The sequence below is a fragment of the Gordionus sp. m RMFG-2023 genome, chromosome 1 (assembly GCF_954871325.1).
Source record: "Gordionus sp. m RMFG-2023 chromosome 1, tfGorSpeb1-WG-v2, whole genome shotgun sequence".
Classification (NCBI taxonomy): domain Eukaryota; kingdom Metazoa; phylum Nematomorpha; class Gordioida; order Chordodea; family Parachordodidae; genus Gordionus; species Gordionus sp. m RMFG-2023.
In genome coordinates this window covers 85,155,998-85,175,027 of record NC_088775.1, presented here as the reverse complement: position 1 = coordinate 85,175,027, position 19,030 = coordinate 85,155,998, and the positions used below count along the sequence as shown (strand labels likewise).

Below are 19,030 nucleotides of genomic sequence, written 5' to 3'. Positions count from 1 at the left end.
ATTCTCCTTCAACTTCATCAATTTCAACATATAATAATCTTCAAGTCGAGATAGAAGATACCGAAAATAATGATAATATTATAATCCACATTAGTAAATGTAAAAAGATGGTCACTAAGTAGCAGAAAATATATTGAAGTGCCAAGACCAAATATATTAAAAATATATAATGAAAATATGGGAGGAGTCGATTTACATGATATGCTTGTTGAATGCTATAGAGTCGATATTAAAGGTAAAAGATTCTACCTGAGAATCATTTTTCATCTTATTGATATGTGTGTAGTAAATGCATGGCTTTTGTATAGGCGACAAATATGCCATGAAAAAGAGAATAAATTCATGAAACTTATCACATTTAAAACACATATTGTTAAAGCATTGTTATCGGCAGGCAAAATTAGTAAAAGAAAATCAGGGAGACCTTTGAATGAACTGATAAAGAAAAAAAGTTGTATAGCTCCTATATCTGATATCAGATATGACAACATTGGTCATTGGCCGGAAGCCTGCGAAACGAGGCAAAGATGTAAGTTATGCATAAATGCATACTCCAGAACAAAATGTGCAAAGTGTAATATATATTTATGTTTTAATCAATATAGAAATTGTTTTCGAGATTTTCATAATAAATAGATATTTGTATTTTTTTGTGTTACAATATGCCTGAAAATTGCATCGTCATTTTTTTTTCTCTGTATACTTAAAAATAAAAGTTGGAAATAATTTTGGGCATCTATGGAGTGTATAAATGAATAATTTATAGAAAAGAATTTTTTTTTTTAATTATTAAAAAGTTAGGCGTCAAAGGGTTAATATTAATATTCATTTTACTTGATTATTTCAAGATTGAAAAATATTATTAAAATGAGTCTAAGTAAGAATCAATTAAAGTAATATTAGCGGAGCTAGTGTTGTTAAACGGCCAAATTAAGGCTGATTTTTTAAAAAATGGCCTATTCAAATTTTAGTCAAAATAATATTTTATAAGCCTCGCGATTTGGCAAATAAATGTGTAAGCTTTTCTGCTATTTATGAACTCTAGGCTTACTTACAAAATATTAATATGGCTAAAATTTTAATCGGGACGTTTTTAAAATCGGCCCAAATCAGGCTTAATAATACTAAGCTGAGCTTATCATTATGTCAACAAAAATTTTACTTGTAAAAAGTCATCAACCTTTTTGTAGTTTAGGAATGTTATAAAAAAATTTATTGGAGTGATACTAAGAGATTTATACGTAGGGTAAGAAGAATTTGCTTTGGTATAATCAGATTGGATGCAAGATCGTCATTAACCCTTCAATACTCCGGTGAAAAAATTACGTTAGTACTCCGGTGGGGTTTAATAGACCCCAATTTCAAATGTATATATGTCCAGTTATATTCATTATTTTGATTTAATATTTGAATATAAGATAGAACTAACTTTAAACTTGATAAAATATTTATTTATTTTTATTTCTTAAGTTTAGATTAAAGATGGTGAGGATAATTATAATTTGTGCCAAAATTTTATAAAAAAAAGCTTACTTTTTTTAAATTGGAAATTAAAATTAAAAAAATAACTTATCCATCATATAATCTTGATAATTCATAACATGGATCTTTATTTTTCAATATTAAAAAAAATTACACTGATAAATTCAAATATAAAAAAAATATTGAACATTGAAATATGTTAAATTTGACAATCAAAACATTTGTTACATAAAATATTAATGTGTTCTAAACATAAATTTATTTTGCATATTTGACAAAAATATTTAGTTTTTTTATCCTTTTTTCTAGGACACACACCACACCTTCCTATTGAAGACTTAACCTTTCTCTCTTCTCTTGTTAGTATGTCATCAAATCTCATTGCATGAATTAGAAATCTGAATCTTTTAAGAGGCATTGTTACTCTAAATATATCAATTCCAAACCCATCAGATTTCCATAAATCAGACATATTTTGATGGTTAGATTTAAAAATTCCAGCTAAATAAAGAATTCCTAATAATGCTTTGAATTCAGTTATATCAACTTCTTTTGTAGAACTTTCATATTGATTATAATTTTGACTTACAATTTTAATTTTTTGGTTGGTATGATAAATTATCTCTTCAATCATTTTTGGTGTTATGAACAAGTTAAAACATTTCTCTAGAGTGTCAGCTAATTTCCCATATTCTTTTACTCCTGGCTGATCAATAACTATATTTTGCTGACGAGTTCTTATTCTCTGATTGGGAAAATCCTTTTTCCATTGAGTAACCTTATTTTTAGCTAATTTTAAAGAGAAATATACTATGATAAATGATTTTATATTTACCTAAATAATACTTAAGCTTATTATCTGTTTCAGCTAATATATCTTCTTCTTCATCTAATTCAGATTATGTATCATGATCACTATCATACATAAAATCTTCATCCTCACTATTAATTATATTATCCAAATCACCTCAAAAAAAAATATTACATTTATATATTTTATATTTACTTTCAGAATCTGCAAAAATCATAGTAGATGATAGAAATAATTTAAAAAATGAGTTTGTTGGAGAAAATAAACATAAAATAACTCCACCAGAAAAAATATTTGTTTTCAATTTCATATATCTCATTCAAAATATGTTATATTCAAATTTCGTTTTAATAAATTTTATAATATAGTGGTATATATTTATAATTATAAAAGTTTTTAAAAAAAAATTTTAAAAAAAATTACGAATTTACTCCGGTGGGGTCTCACAAACCCCAAGCAGTCACAAAATGCTTATATGTTAAAAACTACTCAACCAAAATATGTGAAATTTGGAATATAGATTCTAAGATATATTTGATGAAGCTACTGAAGAATCCAGATCATGATAATTAACCGTTTTTATGCAATATCATTTCCAGCATGCCTGGGGTTTCCTACACCCCACCGGAGTATTGAAGGGTTAAAATTGCAAGGGATTATGAAGGTGCTTTGGTCAGTAGTATGATTTTATTTTTTGCTAATTTTGATTTTAATTTCTTTTTGCTAATTTTAAAATGGTAGAAGGAGAGTAATATTTAAAAAGAGGTTTGGGATAAAAATTTATAAAAAGAGTAAATTATGTTTAAAAAAAAGTCTAAGAGAATTGTGAAATTAATGACGTGAAAGGGATACAGAACCCTTTGAAGGGAAATACTCTAAATAACGATAAAGAATTCTCATAAAGGTAAAAAGAGTCAAAGTGACTAAAGGTTCATGAAGTTTAATAAAATCTAATACAATAGGATTCAAAGTGTAAACCAAAGTAGTAATTTGCATTAATAATAAAAAGAACAAAAATATACAACTAGAATTCAAACTTAAATCTGTTCATATGCTTATTTATTTTCATTAATATGTATTATATATATATACTATATATATGTATATATATATATATATATATCAAAAAAATAAAACATTATTATTATTTTTCCATAATACAAGCATTAATGGATATTGTTAGACAGCCTGATTTTGGTCGATTTTTAAAAATGGCCACTCAAGATTTTATCCAAAAATTTATCATTCAATCCTGGAAATTTTGCTCATAGATGACAGAAAGGTTTGAACATCTATTTTAGATAAAATCTTAATTGGACTTTTTTTAGAAATATAAGCAAATCGGGCCATTTAACAATGTTAACAATAATATATATATTTATTTGCTTTCCCTCAAAATAATTAAGACTTAGCTTAAGGAGTGTAGAAGTCACTGGGCATAATATAAAAATTGTGTCCTATTCTAATATGTAACCCCCGCCGTTCATAAAATACAAAAGTCGTCTCTTTAGTTAAAAACAACAGAGCAACGCTTGATTCTTCACATGTCCATCAAACTAGGTAACACTTTAAGGGGTGGAAATTAAAATAAGAATCATCAGCCAATTTTTGGGCAGCTAGAGTTACATGTGCGATCACAAACTAGATCCATGCTTAGACTCATTTGGATAATAAGAAGGTAAAAAAAATCCAGTACCCCATTTAAATAGGAGTTTCTAATTAGCGATGGGTATGGCAAGATTTTCCAATTAAGTATATTTAGATTATTTGGTTCACTATAAGTAAGATATTTTCCATAGTACATAAAGATTGAATATCTTAAGAATTGAATTCAGATTTTCCTAAATAAATAAAGTTTAATATTATTCAAATTCTCTAGTTTCTTCACAGCAAATTCATACAATTTGATAATTTATTACATGTTATCTTCTCATAATTTCATAAAAGTGTAATGACAGATCATTGTTATTTGAAATGTCAATACTCTTTATTAGATAATTCAATAACTATTTGAATGTGTATTTACCATATACCATAGTTTAACCAAAAATATTGATTTATTATCTAAATCCATAGTCAAAGCCGTTTAATCGCAAAGGCTTGGGACCAACATATTAAAAAATTTCGCAATTATCCGATTTTTCGCAATTATATTATTAAAAATCAATAATTTATTAAAAATTAGTTTGTGTTTTTTATAAAAATATTTATCATCTATATATATATTAAGCATATAAACCTTCAAAACTATTAATAAATACAATTTTTAATTAATGTAACAACTATATATTTGAATAAGTTTCAAAACAAATAAAAAAGATAAATTATAAAAATTTGTCTAGTATGTTTAAACATATGAATTTGATTTTTTCCTACGTAAATATCAAGAATTTTTAAATAAGTGGATTATTCTATATTCAAACGATAATTTTTATAAATACTATATTTCAATAAATGTATTTCATACATTTATGTAGACTTTATATGTAAAGCTAACTTTTTAATTATATAATTTTTTTATCTTTGAATATATTTTCTTTAATCTTTGTTGATTTTTCTAAAATATCTAGTGGCTAATTATGAAAACATAAATATTAAACATTAAAAAAATTTATATTCTGTCTTTTCTAAATCTCTGCGCTGTTAGTATGAATGCCTATAATTTATAATTATATGTTATAAAACTTAAATTTATCTTCATTGAATGTTATGCTAAAAAACATAGCCTTTTCTAACATCACTGGCCCGTTTAGATTTCAATTTTTATTTCTCGTTTGGGTAAACTAAACCAATGCTTATGTCTTTGGGTAACAACTCATTCTAACTCTTTTAGTTTCAGGGGATTTATTCCTTAGAAATTATGAGCATATACTACTTTATTAGTTTTCAATATGTGAATTGTGGAAACATGGCATTTATGCCTTAATGCTAACTGTGTTTTTGAAATAGTGCATAATTTTTTAATGATTTTCCCATTTTCTTGAGGATTAAAGTTTGGAATTATGTTTTATTATGAAAATAATTTTAGCATGATTATAATGTATTATAAAATTATAATTTTTGTATTAAAAAAAGCTAAAGGTGCAGTTCATATGAAAGAAATAAAGAATAAATTTTTTTGATAAGACATTTTAATTTTTCACTTATCCAAATAAATTAACGTTATTGCCACACAAATGGGATCTGAAAAATTTTACATTTATCCTATATTTCGCATTTAACCGATTAATTATACATGTAATTTAACATAATATGATAGTAATTTTTATCAAAATTAAATTGTTTGACTCTACTTGAAAATAATTGTTTACACAAATAATTATGTAAATATTTTGCTATTAAAAAATTGTGAAATAGAGAATAGTGATTGAATTTAATGTTGAAGATCTCTTTTTCTTCCATTACTATACGTTTGTTTCGTATAGTATCCAGGGTTGGGCAAATTTTCAGAAAATTTTATTCGGATACAGATACTTTATAAAATTTTGTATTTAGTTTACAAGATACTTTGGAAAATTTCAATAAGATACTAGATACTTCTAACTTTTTTAAAAAAAATATCTAAGATACAGGATACTTTTTTAAAAAACTAAATAGTCAAAATCAAAATGTATCAGGCTTTATGTTATTACTATATAATTTGAAAATAAATTGTAGAATAAACAAATTTGTTATATAAGATAATGCGATTATAAAGATATTTTTTTGAAAAATGTATATTATAATGATGAAAACAATAAGGAGAAAATATTAATTAGTAAATAATCAATAAATCAACATCATAAATCAGCATTATTTTTTAATATTATTAATTTTTCAAATAATATGACGTTCAGTCTTTGATGATTTGGTCTATATCATATTAACAATGCTGAATAATCGTACAATGGGGGCAGAGAATATTTTGTGTTAAATTTAATAAATATTTCTTTTAAATATTCATAACTATTTAACATATTTATATTGCAACTATCATCTTTCATAAAATATTTATTGAATTATTAGAATTGGATATGATACTTTTAAAACAATAGTAATCGTTATTTTCGTCAATTGAAGATTTTGTTGACATATTAATTTCAATATTATCTTTAAAAATAATTAAAGCTTCATGTATTAATAAATCCTAAAGATATTTTTTTTCTTTCTTTTCCACCATCAATCCAACTATTTTTAAAGTAGGATGAGAAATAGTGGCCAAAAATGCGCTTTTAAAGTTACTATCAAATTGATATTTATTTTAAAATCTTTTATTTAAAGAACTTTCTATTGCAATAGCTATTGATTTGAATTAAAGTAGATCAGTTTGAATTAAATTTGTTATTTTTTAAACGACATTTAATATTAGAACTGATTCTCTATAGCAGGATTTCGCTTAGTATTTTGTCAATCACATCAATGGGGACATTATATTGTATTTCAATATCTCTTAGTTTTGGAAATTATAATTTTTCACATAATTTTGAAAGTTCTATTCTAAATTTTAATAAACTAGTAAGGCTATCAAACATATCATTTTTTGGCCTAGTGTTTAAATTAATAACATCTTTTTTTATTAATATTTATTTTCTTATTTTTTTCATAGATGATTTATATAAATCTTAATTTCATTATCAATCTTTAACAAAAAATTTATTTTAAAATGCCTGTAAATTTATACAGATTGACATGCGATTTATAATAAAATTATATATTATATTTTTAAATGCAAAACAAAATTAGATGAGGAGTCCCAGAGCCACTAATAGATTTGTGGCATTCTTTACATTCTGTAGGAATTATATTATTTGTATTGGTATGTCCATGTTGAGTGACTTTAAAAAATTCTCCATTTTAAATACTTAATTTAAATTTATATTTATATTCTTCTGTAGCAGAATCATCTGATGAATTTAAAGATATTATTCTATCTCTTCTTTAATCATTATTTTAAAATAGATGTATATATAAAATATGGTAGTTGTTTATGACGACCAACGTCATATATTATACATGATCTTAATATATCTAAATTCGCATTAAATTTTTCATTTTAATTTTATAATAAATTAATACTATTTAAATTAACTTGTGATTTTTTTTAAAGTATCTGTATCTTTTTAATACAAAGTTGATTAGATACAAATACTTTTAAATAATTTGTGTCTTAGATACAAGAAACTTTCCAAAATTTTAAAAGGATTCAAGATACAAGATATTACAAATATCCGCGATACTGCCCAACCCTGATAGTATCATATTATGTATAAAGATTTCGTAAGTTTAAGATTTATTAATTCTCTAAAGATCATTGGGATGTTATACAATTAAATAATTTGTGCGAAGAATGTAAGATGTTTCTTTAATAAAGAAAAATGAAAATATTTTCATTATGCAACGATTGCCGGAAAACCCCCGTAAATATCATCTGTTTTTCTTTGTCAGATAATTTGGAGGAATATTTACTTTTATCAATGGATTCTATTGTTGACTAGGTTATGGTAGCATTTTTAAATCACACGGTAACAAATATTTTATAATTTTCTTGATAGAAAAATTCCAAAAAACAAAAGTATTTATAATTAAATCAGATTTATTTGTAAACATTTCTGATAAAATTAGGAATTCCATCCAGATTTATCAGCTGTCATTGATTTTTATGAAATATTTACAAATAAAAAGTTTTATATTATTTTATATAAGAAATCATCATTTTTCTTTTAGAAATACATGCGTTTCTTGAAAAAACTAATTTTCCTTATTCAATAAATATTATTAATAATGAAAAAACTGATTTTCAATTTGTTGCACAATGCCTGCACTGGCTTTTAAAATTGTATTTAAATAGATAATGATTAATAATTATTTGACTAATAGGTTTGATCATGGCTCTGATATTAAATTTAAGCTAACAACTCGTGAAGAGAGACTTGCGTATCTTGTAAATGTTACTGATTATTGGGTATTAGTATTTATGTTATCAATTATATGTGCTAAATCAATTTAAGATGAAATATCATTCCTTAAAATTGGATCCATGTGCATTATATGCTGCTGAAGATGGTGCATTATTAGAAATATATAAAATTATTGAATATATAGATAAACTATTAAATATAGATGTATCTAATAGTGTTACTCACTGTCAATATGATTTAAAATTAATGGTTTTTAAAACTTTTAATGCTTATAAATATAATATATCATTAGTCAAACAGTATTATAGATGTAAAAAATGATCTTAATCATATGGTTGATGAAAGTTCAAGTTTGTTTAATGATCTAAAAAAAGAGGAAGAATATTTTGTAAGTTAGGAATAGTTTATATGATTTATAATGATAATAGGCAATAATGGATGGAGCACTGAAAAATGAAATTGATATTAACACATTAGAAAGTTATATTGATACAACCAAACAAAACACACAGGTTATTATTTTAGAAACCTTTCAATATAACTATCATGGGTGTATCCAGGATCTTGGTAAGAAGGAGAGGGGAGACTTTTCAGTGGATTTTGCTAGCCATCAATTTTATTGAATATATTAGCCTTCCTATTTTTCAAAGGCCCTTATCCCAATAAAAAATTTTTACAGTAATTTTAATTTTTCCTTTTTTTATGCAAGATAATCCTTTTATTTCATTATTTTTTAAAAAAATTTATACTTATTTTCAAAAATATTGATAATGACATTGTACTCATTTTTTTGAAAGAGATGGAGGGATGTAGGAGTAAATTTTTATTACATTAAAATCATGAAAACTAGGAAATTTACTACTCCTTTCTCATTATGCCAATGATAACTATAATCCATTTTATATACTGAATTAAATTGCTGGGCACCTTTATAATTAAAATATAGAGCTTTCTGAATAATAGTTATTCTCCTATCTACCAACAAGACTGTCTTTTTAATGGTAATTTTATGATAATAAAACAGTTTAAATAATTTTTTGACCCAATGGATTAGTTTATATAATATAAATAATGTTAATTCATGAAATGTTTTTTATTCCTCTCTTTTAAGAGTATTCATTTCTATTCAATTAGAGGATCGAGTTTCATATCTACCTGACAAAATTTATGACCTTTAGATAATTATTCAAATTAATATGCATATTTTATTTAGTTCAAAAATTAATCAATAGAACTTATGACTAGACTAATTACATTCTAAAAAAAAATTTCAGGAAGAAATGTTTAATGAAGAAAAGAAACTAAAAGAGTTGAAAAATGAAAAGTATAAATTAATAGGCAAGATAGGAAGAAAAAAGGATGAACATCTCAAAAATAAAACCAGACTAGAGTCTATGAATGCAATGATGTATTAATTTATAGATATATTTATAGGATTCATAAAAAATGAGTTCCCTTTTCCTTCAAAATTCAAATAATCTATTGCATTTAGAAAAAAATATCTATAGATTATTCGAAATCTGATTTAGACAGGAAAGGGTAGGTACTTGGAGACCATTCCCTCAAAAATTTATTTGTCCTCAATAGAAAATTTAAGTTTTGTTAGGTTGTGACATAAACCTAAAGAAAGAGAGCGGATGGTTTTGAAAATTTGATTGATTATTTTAAAACTAAAAATTCCATCCTTTCTTTCTTTCTAAAGTTTTTAAAAAATATTACAAAAAAAAAGCTTATCACTTGTTTTTCGATAAAGTTTTTAAATTTTACAAATTAAATTCTTTGATATTTTGGACGCTGTCTTTTTAAGCATTAATTTAGAAAAAAAAAATTATTACAGATTGTTTATAGTTTTTAATACTGTAATAAACATTCGTATTTTAATATTCTCCTCATTTCCGGATCCCATTTAAAAAAATATGCCGCACCTAGTATTATTAGTACACATGGGAAAAGGATAGCAGAAAGTTAGCGAGGCCATCAAGTGCCTGCCCTACTAAGCGAAAATTTATAGTTAAGGCTAGTTATGCAAAATAGCTTGAGCCAATTTTTAAAAACGGTAAACTCACCAGCTTTAGGTCATTTATTAACAAAATCTATAGGTTTTCCTAATATTTTTCAGAAAAAAATACTAAGTTAGCCGTGTTTTAAAAATCGGCTCAAATGGAGCCATTTTGCATCACCAGTTACGGCCCAAAATTTAGATAATTAATATGCTTATTAAATTATTAATTATTTTAAAAGGTCATAATAATCTTCTGCATATTTATATAGACCTTCTCATGCTGACGAATTAGAAGCGTTGGAAAAGCGTATTAAATATCTCAATAAACTATACATAACAAAGCACAGAAACTTATCCTTCTTAACTAGCAAGATGACTCATAACAATTCACATGACGCCAAATTTTAAACAAGTGACATCTACGCTAAGTAATTTGGACAACTATGACACTTACGAAGAATAACACAAGAGAATGGAAAAAAAATTAAAATGATCTCATTTCCGGATTACAACTTTAAAAAAAATAATATTTTATTTATCTTTTTACAAAAAACTATTCAAGCAGCATTAATTATTATTTCAATACATAAAATCACTAAAAAATGTCTTCTTTGTTTTTCCTAAACTAATCCTTTAAAAATTATATATTTTTTAGCATAAACAACATCTGCAGAGACAAATACAACAGCACAAAGGAATCATTGCTATAATGAACAAGATCAAATACATGATTGTCTTCATGGACATGTTGCAGGTATACCAGAATGTGTCAGCCATATAGCACTCCCCGGCGAAAGATGGTAATAGTTTCCCCTCGGGATACGTGCGGCAAGATTTATCTTTAATGCAAAAATAACAATTGTGGTGTATAGGTGGAGTCGGATCATTTGGCCCCTTTTCGCTCTGATTGTGATGCTGCTTTTCGTCTATATTATGCGTCTCGACCTTGAACACGTTTTTCATGCAAATTTCGCAAGTGGTATTGGAATACCTTTTGCAAGGATCGAGAATCCCATGCTTTCGGGCTAACTCCCAGTCACCTACTGAAAGCGACCTGCCTTCTTTCGGGTCCATCTCATTTTCAACGTTACTCAATAACACTTTGTTAGTCTTGGTACTTAAATCAGCCGCTCCTTTCGAGTTGATCGCGATAAATAAAAGGAATAATATTAGTCTTAGAATCATTTACTTGAAGAGTTTTCGTTTAAGGATAAGTATTTTTACACCATTTTTCGACAATAAAGTAATTCAGCATTAAAATAAAAGTTTATTATAAGATAATCATTAGGAAAGAGAAAAAAAATAATAATTTAAGATAACAATCGATGATGATAAAAAAAGACAAAATATGTTAAATCTAAATATTTTACGAAAAAAAAATATATATTTCAAAAATTGTTTGTTGGAAGAAAAAAACGTTTTGTTTAAATTTTTATTTTCACTTTATTTTTTTTTCTAAATTAAACCTAACTAATGTTGCCAAATATTTGTATTCGCCAAAGCCTTAGGTCATTTTTATATTTTTTTTAAAAAAAAAGAAAAGGATAAGTTGTTTATCTCTTACAAAACTTACAATTTATTATGATATAAAAAATTATTTTAATTTTTTTGATAGGCTCGCATCTTATAACGAATCTCGATATTATTAAATTTTCAATTTATAAGAAAGACCCTCATATCTAGGTATTGTTAAGCCCGATTTAGGTTGATTAAACTTTTAAATAAAATAATATTATGGTAAGCGTCGAGATTTGGCAAATAGATATCCTAACATTTCTGCCAACTATAAGCAAATTCTTTAGGCTTGCATAATGTTATTTAAGTCATAATCTTAATCGGGCCGTTTTTTATAATCAACCCAAATCCTCAAAATTATTGTCGCTGCTTTAGGAGAAATGGAGATCAAAAGGCTTTCTGCCTTAAGGGGGGGGGAAGGGTTCCCGATGACTGTAGAAAAATATTTTAAAGGGTAAAGGTGATGTAGGTGACTGTTAAAAACTATAAGAGAAAGGAGAGTAAGAGATCAATTCGGATTTAGAAGTTTACTTCGGTGTCAGTCTAGGGTGGATTATGACATATTGCTAAAAAAAATGTTTTATGAAATTGTTTGAGCCAAAAAGCAGTATCGTATGTAAATGGAGATATCTAGAGATCTTTGAAGTGGAAGTAGGTTTTACATCAGGTGCTCAATACTGAATATCATCTTTTATTTTGGATGCATGAATTCAAACCCAACTTTTAAACAGGTATTAACCATTATTATCTATCGGGCCTAATTAAACCATTAAAAATTTTATAAACACCTGAATCTGATAATATCTGGGCCCGGGGTTGGTTCGAGCTTATAATTAATCCAGCCGAGATCATGAATTTGGAAATCATGACTGGGTCTATTTTTAAGAGAAAAAAAATTGTATCCATTGACCAGTAAGTCTTATAATTTTCCGAAAAGTTGTTTTTAAAATTTTTTAATTTTATCATGTAATAAAAATAAAATATTTTATAATCAAGAGCCAGTGTCATGAATGGGAAGACATCTATGTGCCAACGCATTCTTGCGCTATATGTGCATCGATTATGCTCTGGCTGTTTAAATCGCCTTTTAGATTTTGGTGTATAGAAAAAAATAATAATAAGTTGTAATATTTTGTAAATAGATATATTTAATGTAATACTTTGATATCCAATACTTGCATAGGTTGTAAAATTTTGTGATGATAAATTATAAGAATATCTAAGGTTTTTATATGGCATCCTACAGTTGCATAGAAAACTTAAGATATAGGATCATCTATTTGTATAGAAAAAAAATAATAAATAAAATCAACAAATAAAAAATATATAAATAAATACGTAGCGATGACATGATGTAATGAGGGCATCGGAAAATTATAATATAGATAATGTATTTTATATGTAATTCTTCGCTATAACTATTATAACAAAAAAATAATTTCTCTATTTTTTGTTTTAACATGCCCCTACCATTTTTTTTAGATTAATAGCGTGCCCTGAGGCAAATTTTAGGGCTGCGGTACTGTTAATATGCCTAAAAATAAAATGAAATATATTTTTTTATATGTTATTTTATACACTGAAATATAAATTAAAATTGTCATCATTTATATAAAATAAAACATCTTATAATATACTCAATAAATTGAAAAACGTAGGTACATTTTCCTACAAAATCAACATCCAGGCTTTCAAAAAAAAGTAGCATATCAGTTATGATAGTTAAATATATATTTCACATAGGCAATTAATAAAATAAGTTTGTTCTTATTCATTAAAATATGTAAACTTTTTAAGCGATTGGGGTAAATATGAGTAAAGTGAATGAATTTATTAAAGGGTTCTGCGAATGCGGTAAGAATCCCCTATGCTTCTTAAAATAGTTTTTACATTTTGGGAGATAAACTCTCCTTCCATTCCAACAAATTAAAGGTATAGTTAAAGCAGGAGGTTGGTGGTAATGTTAATTGTAAGATATACGTATTAGGTCCACGAATCTAAATCCAGCGTCATTTTAATTCTTTCATTCACATTAAAAATTTGAGTAGACAATTATAAATATATTTTATAAGATTTTTAAGTTAAACTAGCTCTTAAAATTTGGAGTGCTAAATGTAAAAAATTCAGAGTTGTTAAAGGATCTAGATACAAGTATCTAGATATAAAAATGTGGTATCTGTATCTAGATAGATTTTTGATTAAATAATCTGTATCTAGATATTTTAGACGTTGTGTCTGTATCTAGATCCATTTAAAAAGTATCTTTTGACAACTCTGAAAAAATTAATTAAAATTAAAAAAATATTATATAGTATTTGTTTCATTTAGATAGATATATGTATATATATATATGCTACCAGTAATCAACGTAATCAGGCAATTACCATATTGCCTGACTGATATTTCAGGTAATTAGTCTAATTTTAGTATATTGTGAAAATAAAAATTGAAAATAACTTAAAATTTTATGACCAAATTATCTTAAAAATATAATATTGATATTTAACTCATTGAAATACATCTTCGGCAATTTCCAATAAAAAAAAGGCGCTCAGCATATTATTTTCCTTTGTTTCCAACTTAATAGGATTAATTTAGCATTTTTTAAATAAAAAAAATAGAAAAGTCTGACTTTGCCGGGTAATGTATTTCAATATATGTGTAATATGCCTACCCTATAAATTTCAAATAATTTTATAAGATATTTTCACATATTTCCTGAATTACCCGGCTGCAATACCCCGGCAATATGCGTATTGTTTTATTAATATCTAAGTCTATCAGTATAGTGGAGAGAGAGACCGGGGATCATGTGAGCCATACAAACGGCAATAAAATCGAATCTAATTTACTTTTACATTACATATATGAAATCATAATAATAAATAAGGTAAAATACGCATTTATTCACTTTTTAACACTAAATTCAATAAAGGAGCATTAGTTATTTTGTTTAAATACATAAAAATTACTACTAAACATTCAGCAAAAACATTTGCATAGACAAATGCAGCAGCACAAAGAAATCATTAATATCATTATCAAGATCATGTACATAATCGCTTTCATGGACATGATACAAGTTTTCCAGTAAGTGTCAGACATAAAACACTCCCCAGCGAAAGATGGGAAAACACTCCCCCCGGGATAAGATCGGCAAGATTTATCTTTAAAACAAAAATAGCAATTCTTTTTAGGTGGAATCGGAGTTTCGGACCCTTCCTTAACTTGCACCACGGATTTGAAAAGACATACGCCGCAATTGGTATTCGAATATTTTTTGCAAGGATCGAGTAAGTGGCTGTTTTTACCATGATTATCGGTTGACTCCCAATCGTCATAGAGCAATTTCCCTTCTATCTGCCTTCCATTTTTTACCTTGCTCGAAAAGGGTTGGTTGAGTTTGGCATTTGATTCATCAGATCCTGTTGAGTCGATTATGATATACAGAAATAATACGAGTCTTAGTATCATTTAAGTCGAAGAGTTTGTTTTTTTGTTAAAACATAATTTGTTTCACCATTCTTCGAAATATAAGTAATTCAGCATTAAAAATAAACTTTTATTTTAAAATGATCATTAAGGGAGAAAAAAAATATATGGGAATAATCGTTGCCGATTGCAAAAATAAAAATTATATCTAAAAAAAATAATTTATTGCTTAGATTATATATTTTAAATTTAAAATATTTTTTTCTTCCAAACATTTGATTGTTGAAAATGTTATATAATCTAATTAAAATTTTTCGAAAATTTAGCCAAAAGTCATTTGCCAATATTATATACTTAATTTTCTCAAGCCCTTAAATGCATGCGTTCCATCATTTTAAAAAAATAATAAGTGGGATTGTCTCTACCTAATAAAAGTTACCTCTATATATATAGCGTCAATGTGATTTTTACGGCAATGTGTTATTTTTACAACTTTAAATCATTTTTTGAGCTCGTTTATTTTAAATTTTAAAATCGAATTTTACCAGAAATATATTCTATCATGTTTAAAATACTTATCTTATGAATTGTAGACAATTTTGTCTTTGAGTCATTTATAATTTATATATAAAAAATATATGGAAAATCGAATATAAATTATATTAAGTTTAAAAGTTTATGAAAAAATTGTCTGAAATTCATAGGGTAGGTATTCCAAACATGATGAAATACATTTCCGGTAAAATCAGATTTTTAAATTTTTAAAAACTTGTTCATAAAATCGATTTAAAGTTGAAAAATAACACATTGACGCTAATATATATATATTTGATATGAAAAATTAATTATATAAGTTTAGGAAATAGGTAGATCAATTTTTTTTTCTTCATTAATAACAAGGTTTTTTTAATATTATTAATTCACAATTATAATAAAACACCATAGGGATAACAATTCCTCTAGCGAAATACTTCAACGCTTTATAGGAAGCGGATCGAATGCATTAATAGGGTTTCTTTTCCGATACGGATACCACGAACACCAATTCTGTTTCGGAGAATCTCACATGCCACTCGGTACCGATAAAACTGATATTAATCATTTTCGGTGAATCCCACCGTTACCCGATCCTACTTTAAAAAAAAAATATTTATCCCAACTTTATTTTACATAAATATATTTTTTGATTAAGCCATAACAAATGCGCGTAATTGTGATTTATTTTTGTAATGTTTTTTTTCATAATAAAAGTTAAATTCAGCAAATTTTTGAAAATATAAAGAAATAGGCAAAAACGAAATTAACAACGCTTTCTTTTTTTTCTATTTAGAAAATTTGTAAATTAATTTTTACTGCAGTGTTTTTTAGGAATAAGGGTTTATAGGCGTACCTTGGTGCTAATTGCTTTGTGGAAATTGTATGACAGGTTCTAAGAGAAGAAGCTTATAAATTATTTATACTAATTATTTTTAATATAAATTTTTTTAAAATAATTTTGTGATTAACAAATTATAATTAAAAAAATAATTAATTAAAATAAAGAAATAATTGCAATGAAAATAAAGTATAACAACGATTTATATTTGCTTGTAAAATAATATTCGCGTTTTATTATAAAAAAAGAGGATCAGTAGAGAAACCTAGAACCTGCTCAATTTTTCTTAAATATTGTTTTATTCATATTAGAAAATAAAATGTATAAAATAATGTAATTTATCATAAGTGTATGCATGTAGCTAATATAAGCCACAAACTAAAAAATATAAAACTTCCTCATGAAAACTTGTGGTCAAAATTCTGGTTAAGTGTAATATAATTTAACATAAAATTTATACAAACATCTACAGAAAGCAAATGCATTCCCACCCCCTCTTCTGCGTGATCCAAGACTCTAGTAGTAAAGATAGAATTATATTTCTTTATTAGCAAAGATAATAGAAAATATAAGGCTACATTTGGATAAGAGCATACTAAAGTTTAAAGGCGGGGTCTTGAGAATTTAAGAAATTTAATTGGCCGGGCAAATCGGGCATGAAAGTTTTCGGGCTGAACCTTAAAATTTATGCATAATTATCAAACAGGAATGATGATAAAACAAATATTGACAAAGGTAATTTTAAATACACATTAAAGGATAACAAATATAAAAATATGATATTAGGAAAATATTATTCAAAGCTATTTTTCTTTCAAACATGATTTTTCCACCATGAAAAACTTAATAATTTAATTCTAGTTATGCTTGTACAACTGAAGTTATAAACACTATAATATATAAATATAATTTTAAAGAACTATTTGAAAATTTAATAATAATTGTTGTAATTGTGGTAATATTCAAATTTACTAGATTAAGGAAAACGCCAGACAGGCAAATTACTTTTAAACAAAATTACGAAGCCGAAAGATATTCAAATCTACTCAAGAAAAAAGAATTAAATCTCGGTACAAATTGAGACTATGCAAATGTTGATTAAAGAAAAAGGATATATAATGGAGAAATTATGATGCGAAAAAGGATGATTAGATAATTATTTTTAACTTAAATTTACTTTTTATTATATTAATTTTATTTTTCTTATATTAATTTTATTTTTTCTTTTATTTTGATTATGTTTTTCACTTTGTATTTAATTATATTTATTATTATTTAATAAAGGATTCAACTATAATTTTAGTATATATTTTATTTTATATTTAGGTTTTGATTTCCAATGTCAAATCACGCTTTCTTGACAATAATGAATATTAAACGCTATGATAGCGTAATGATGAGAACGGTAACAGTTTTTGAGCAATATCAATACGATATTATAACCGATTGACAAGACAACACTAAAACGCAATTATCACTAAACGTACAATCAATTATAATTTACCTAGAGATACATTCACTACTTTCAACTTATTAAAAATATGCATGCTAGATACAGTGGTCCCTACAATGGGGGGGGCGGAGCAATTGCTTTTAAAAATTTGAGTAGAGGTACATTTTTTTAAAAATATTTATTTTTAAAAATTTAATTTTTATTGTTTTACTACACTCATCCAAAACAAAGTGATTCCTGATTTATGATATCGGAACTAGACCTCGTGATTCCGTTATAATTAAATAAAATAATAAGTGGTGAGAGAGGGGGGGGGGGGGTTATATTATTATATTTTGGTCGATGTTTAACAAATTAGGTTGTTATCCGAGATTTCTTGTCATAAAATTATTTCCCAATTTCAAAATATGCTCAAAAATATTAACCAAAAATTACAAATGCTTAATTCATAATTGAAAATATAATATAAGAGATGATAAAAGGACAGACTACATTAGAAAAAGACATGGTGGGCTTAATTTTAACGATATAACGCAACGCTTTGAAATGGTAGCTTTTAAGAATATTTCTCAAAATTTGATTAGCAAAGTAATTTTTAATGATGAATCGATGAAATTTTTAAATTAAACTTCATTTTTTCTACACCAAAGGGAATGAAGGAAATGTTAACCTTTAAAGATAAAATATTGATGAATTTTACCATATAAATTCAAGTCAAATTTTTGAAGAAATGTTTAAGTTTCGAAATATTTATAAGATGGCTAAAACGGGATGTATACACGTGACCTAGAGATTAAAGAATCTAAAGATTTGTTTTGTCAGATTTTGAGAATTGTAAATTTATTTAATTAAAATATGTTTACTAATACATTATTTAGCTTCTTCTTCTGATGATGATAATTCTGAGACTTATGATTCAGACTGGAAAAATTATTCATTTATTTTACCTATCGTCTACTAAATTTGTCTGCTTCCCAAATTTTACAATTTTATATAAATATTTATTAACCATTTCTACTACCTCAAGTACTACCAATGATATATATAACTATAGATTGGCGAT

The 19,030-nt window shown here is 25.6% G+C and overlaps 1 protein-coding gene across 2 annotated transcripts; it reads left to right on the top strand.

Moving 5' to 3' along the window:
• The first annotated feature begins 7,900 nt into the window (after positions 1-7,900).
• LOC135922995 (clusterin-associated protein 1 homolog) lies at positions 7,901-10,799 on the top strand. 2 transcript variants are annotated; one of them, XM_065457572.1, is made up of 8 exons: positions 7,901-7,953; positions 7,997-8,108; positions 8,150-8,234; positions 8,281-8,439; positions 8,483-8,578; positions 8,619-8,702; positions 9,465-9,598; positions 10,462-10,799. In XM_065457572.1, exons 1-8 carry the CDS (start codon positions 7,932-7,934, stop codon positions 10,598-10,600), a joined length of 831 nt encoding a protein of 276 aa, XP_065313644.1. In that variant the 5' UTR covers positions 7,901-7,931; the 3' UTR covers positions 10,601-10,799. The 2 variants fall into 2 exon arrangements, 1 of the variants encoding a protein (XP_065313644.1); XR_010571090.1 differs by lacking the exon at positions 10,462-10,799 and having other exon boundaries at positions 8,619-8,868; positions 9,465-9,595.
• Positions 10,800-19,030: the final 8,231 nt, after the last annotated feature.

Coding starts and splice junctions, on each gene's coding strand:
- LOC135922995 (XM_065457572.1), top strand. CDS start 7,932: ATGAAATATTTACAAATAAAAA. Junction 8,440..8,482: donor AATATGATTTAAAATTAATG/GTTTTTAAAACT, acceptor ATATATCATTAG/TCAAACAGTATTATAGATGT. Junction 9,599..10,461: donor GAGTCTATGAATGCAATGAT/GTATTAATTTAT, acceptor ATATTTATATAG/ACCTTCTCATGCTGACGAAT.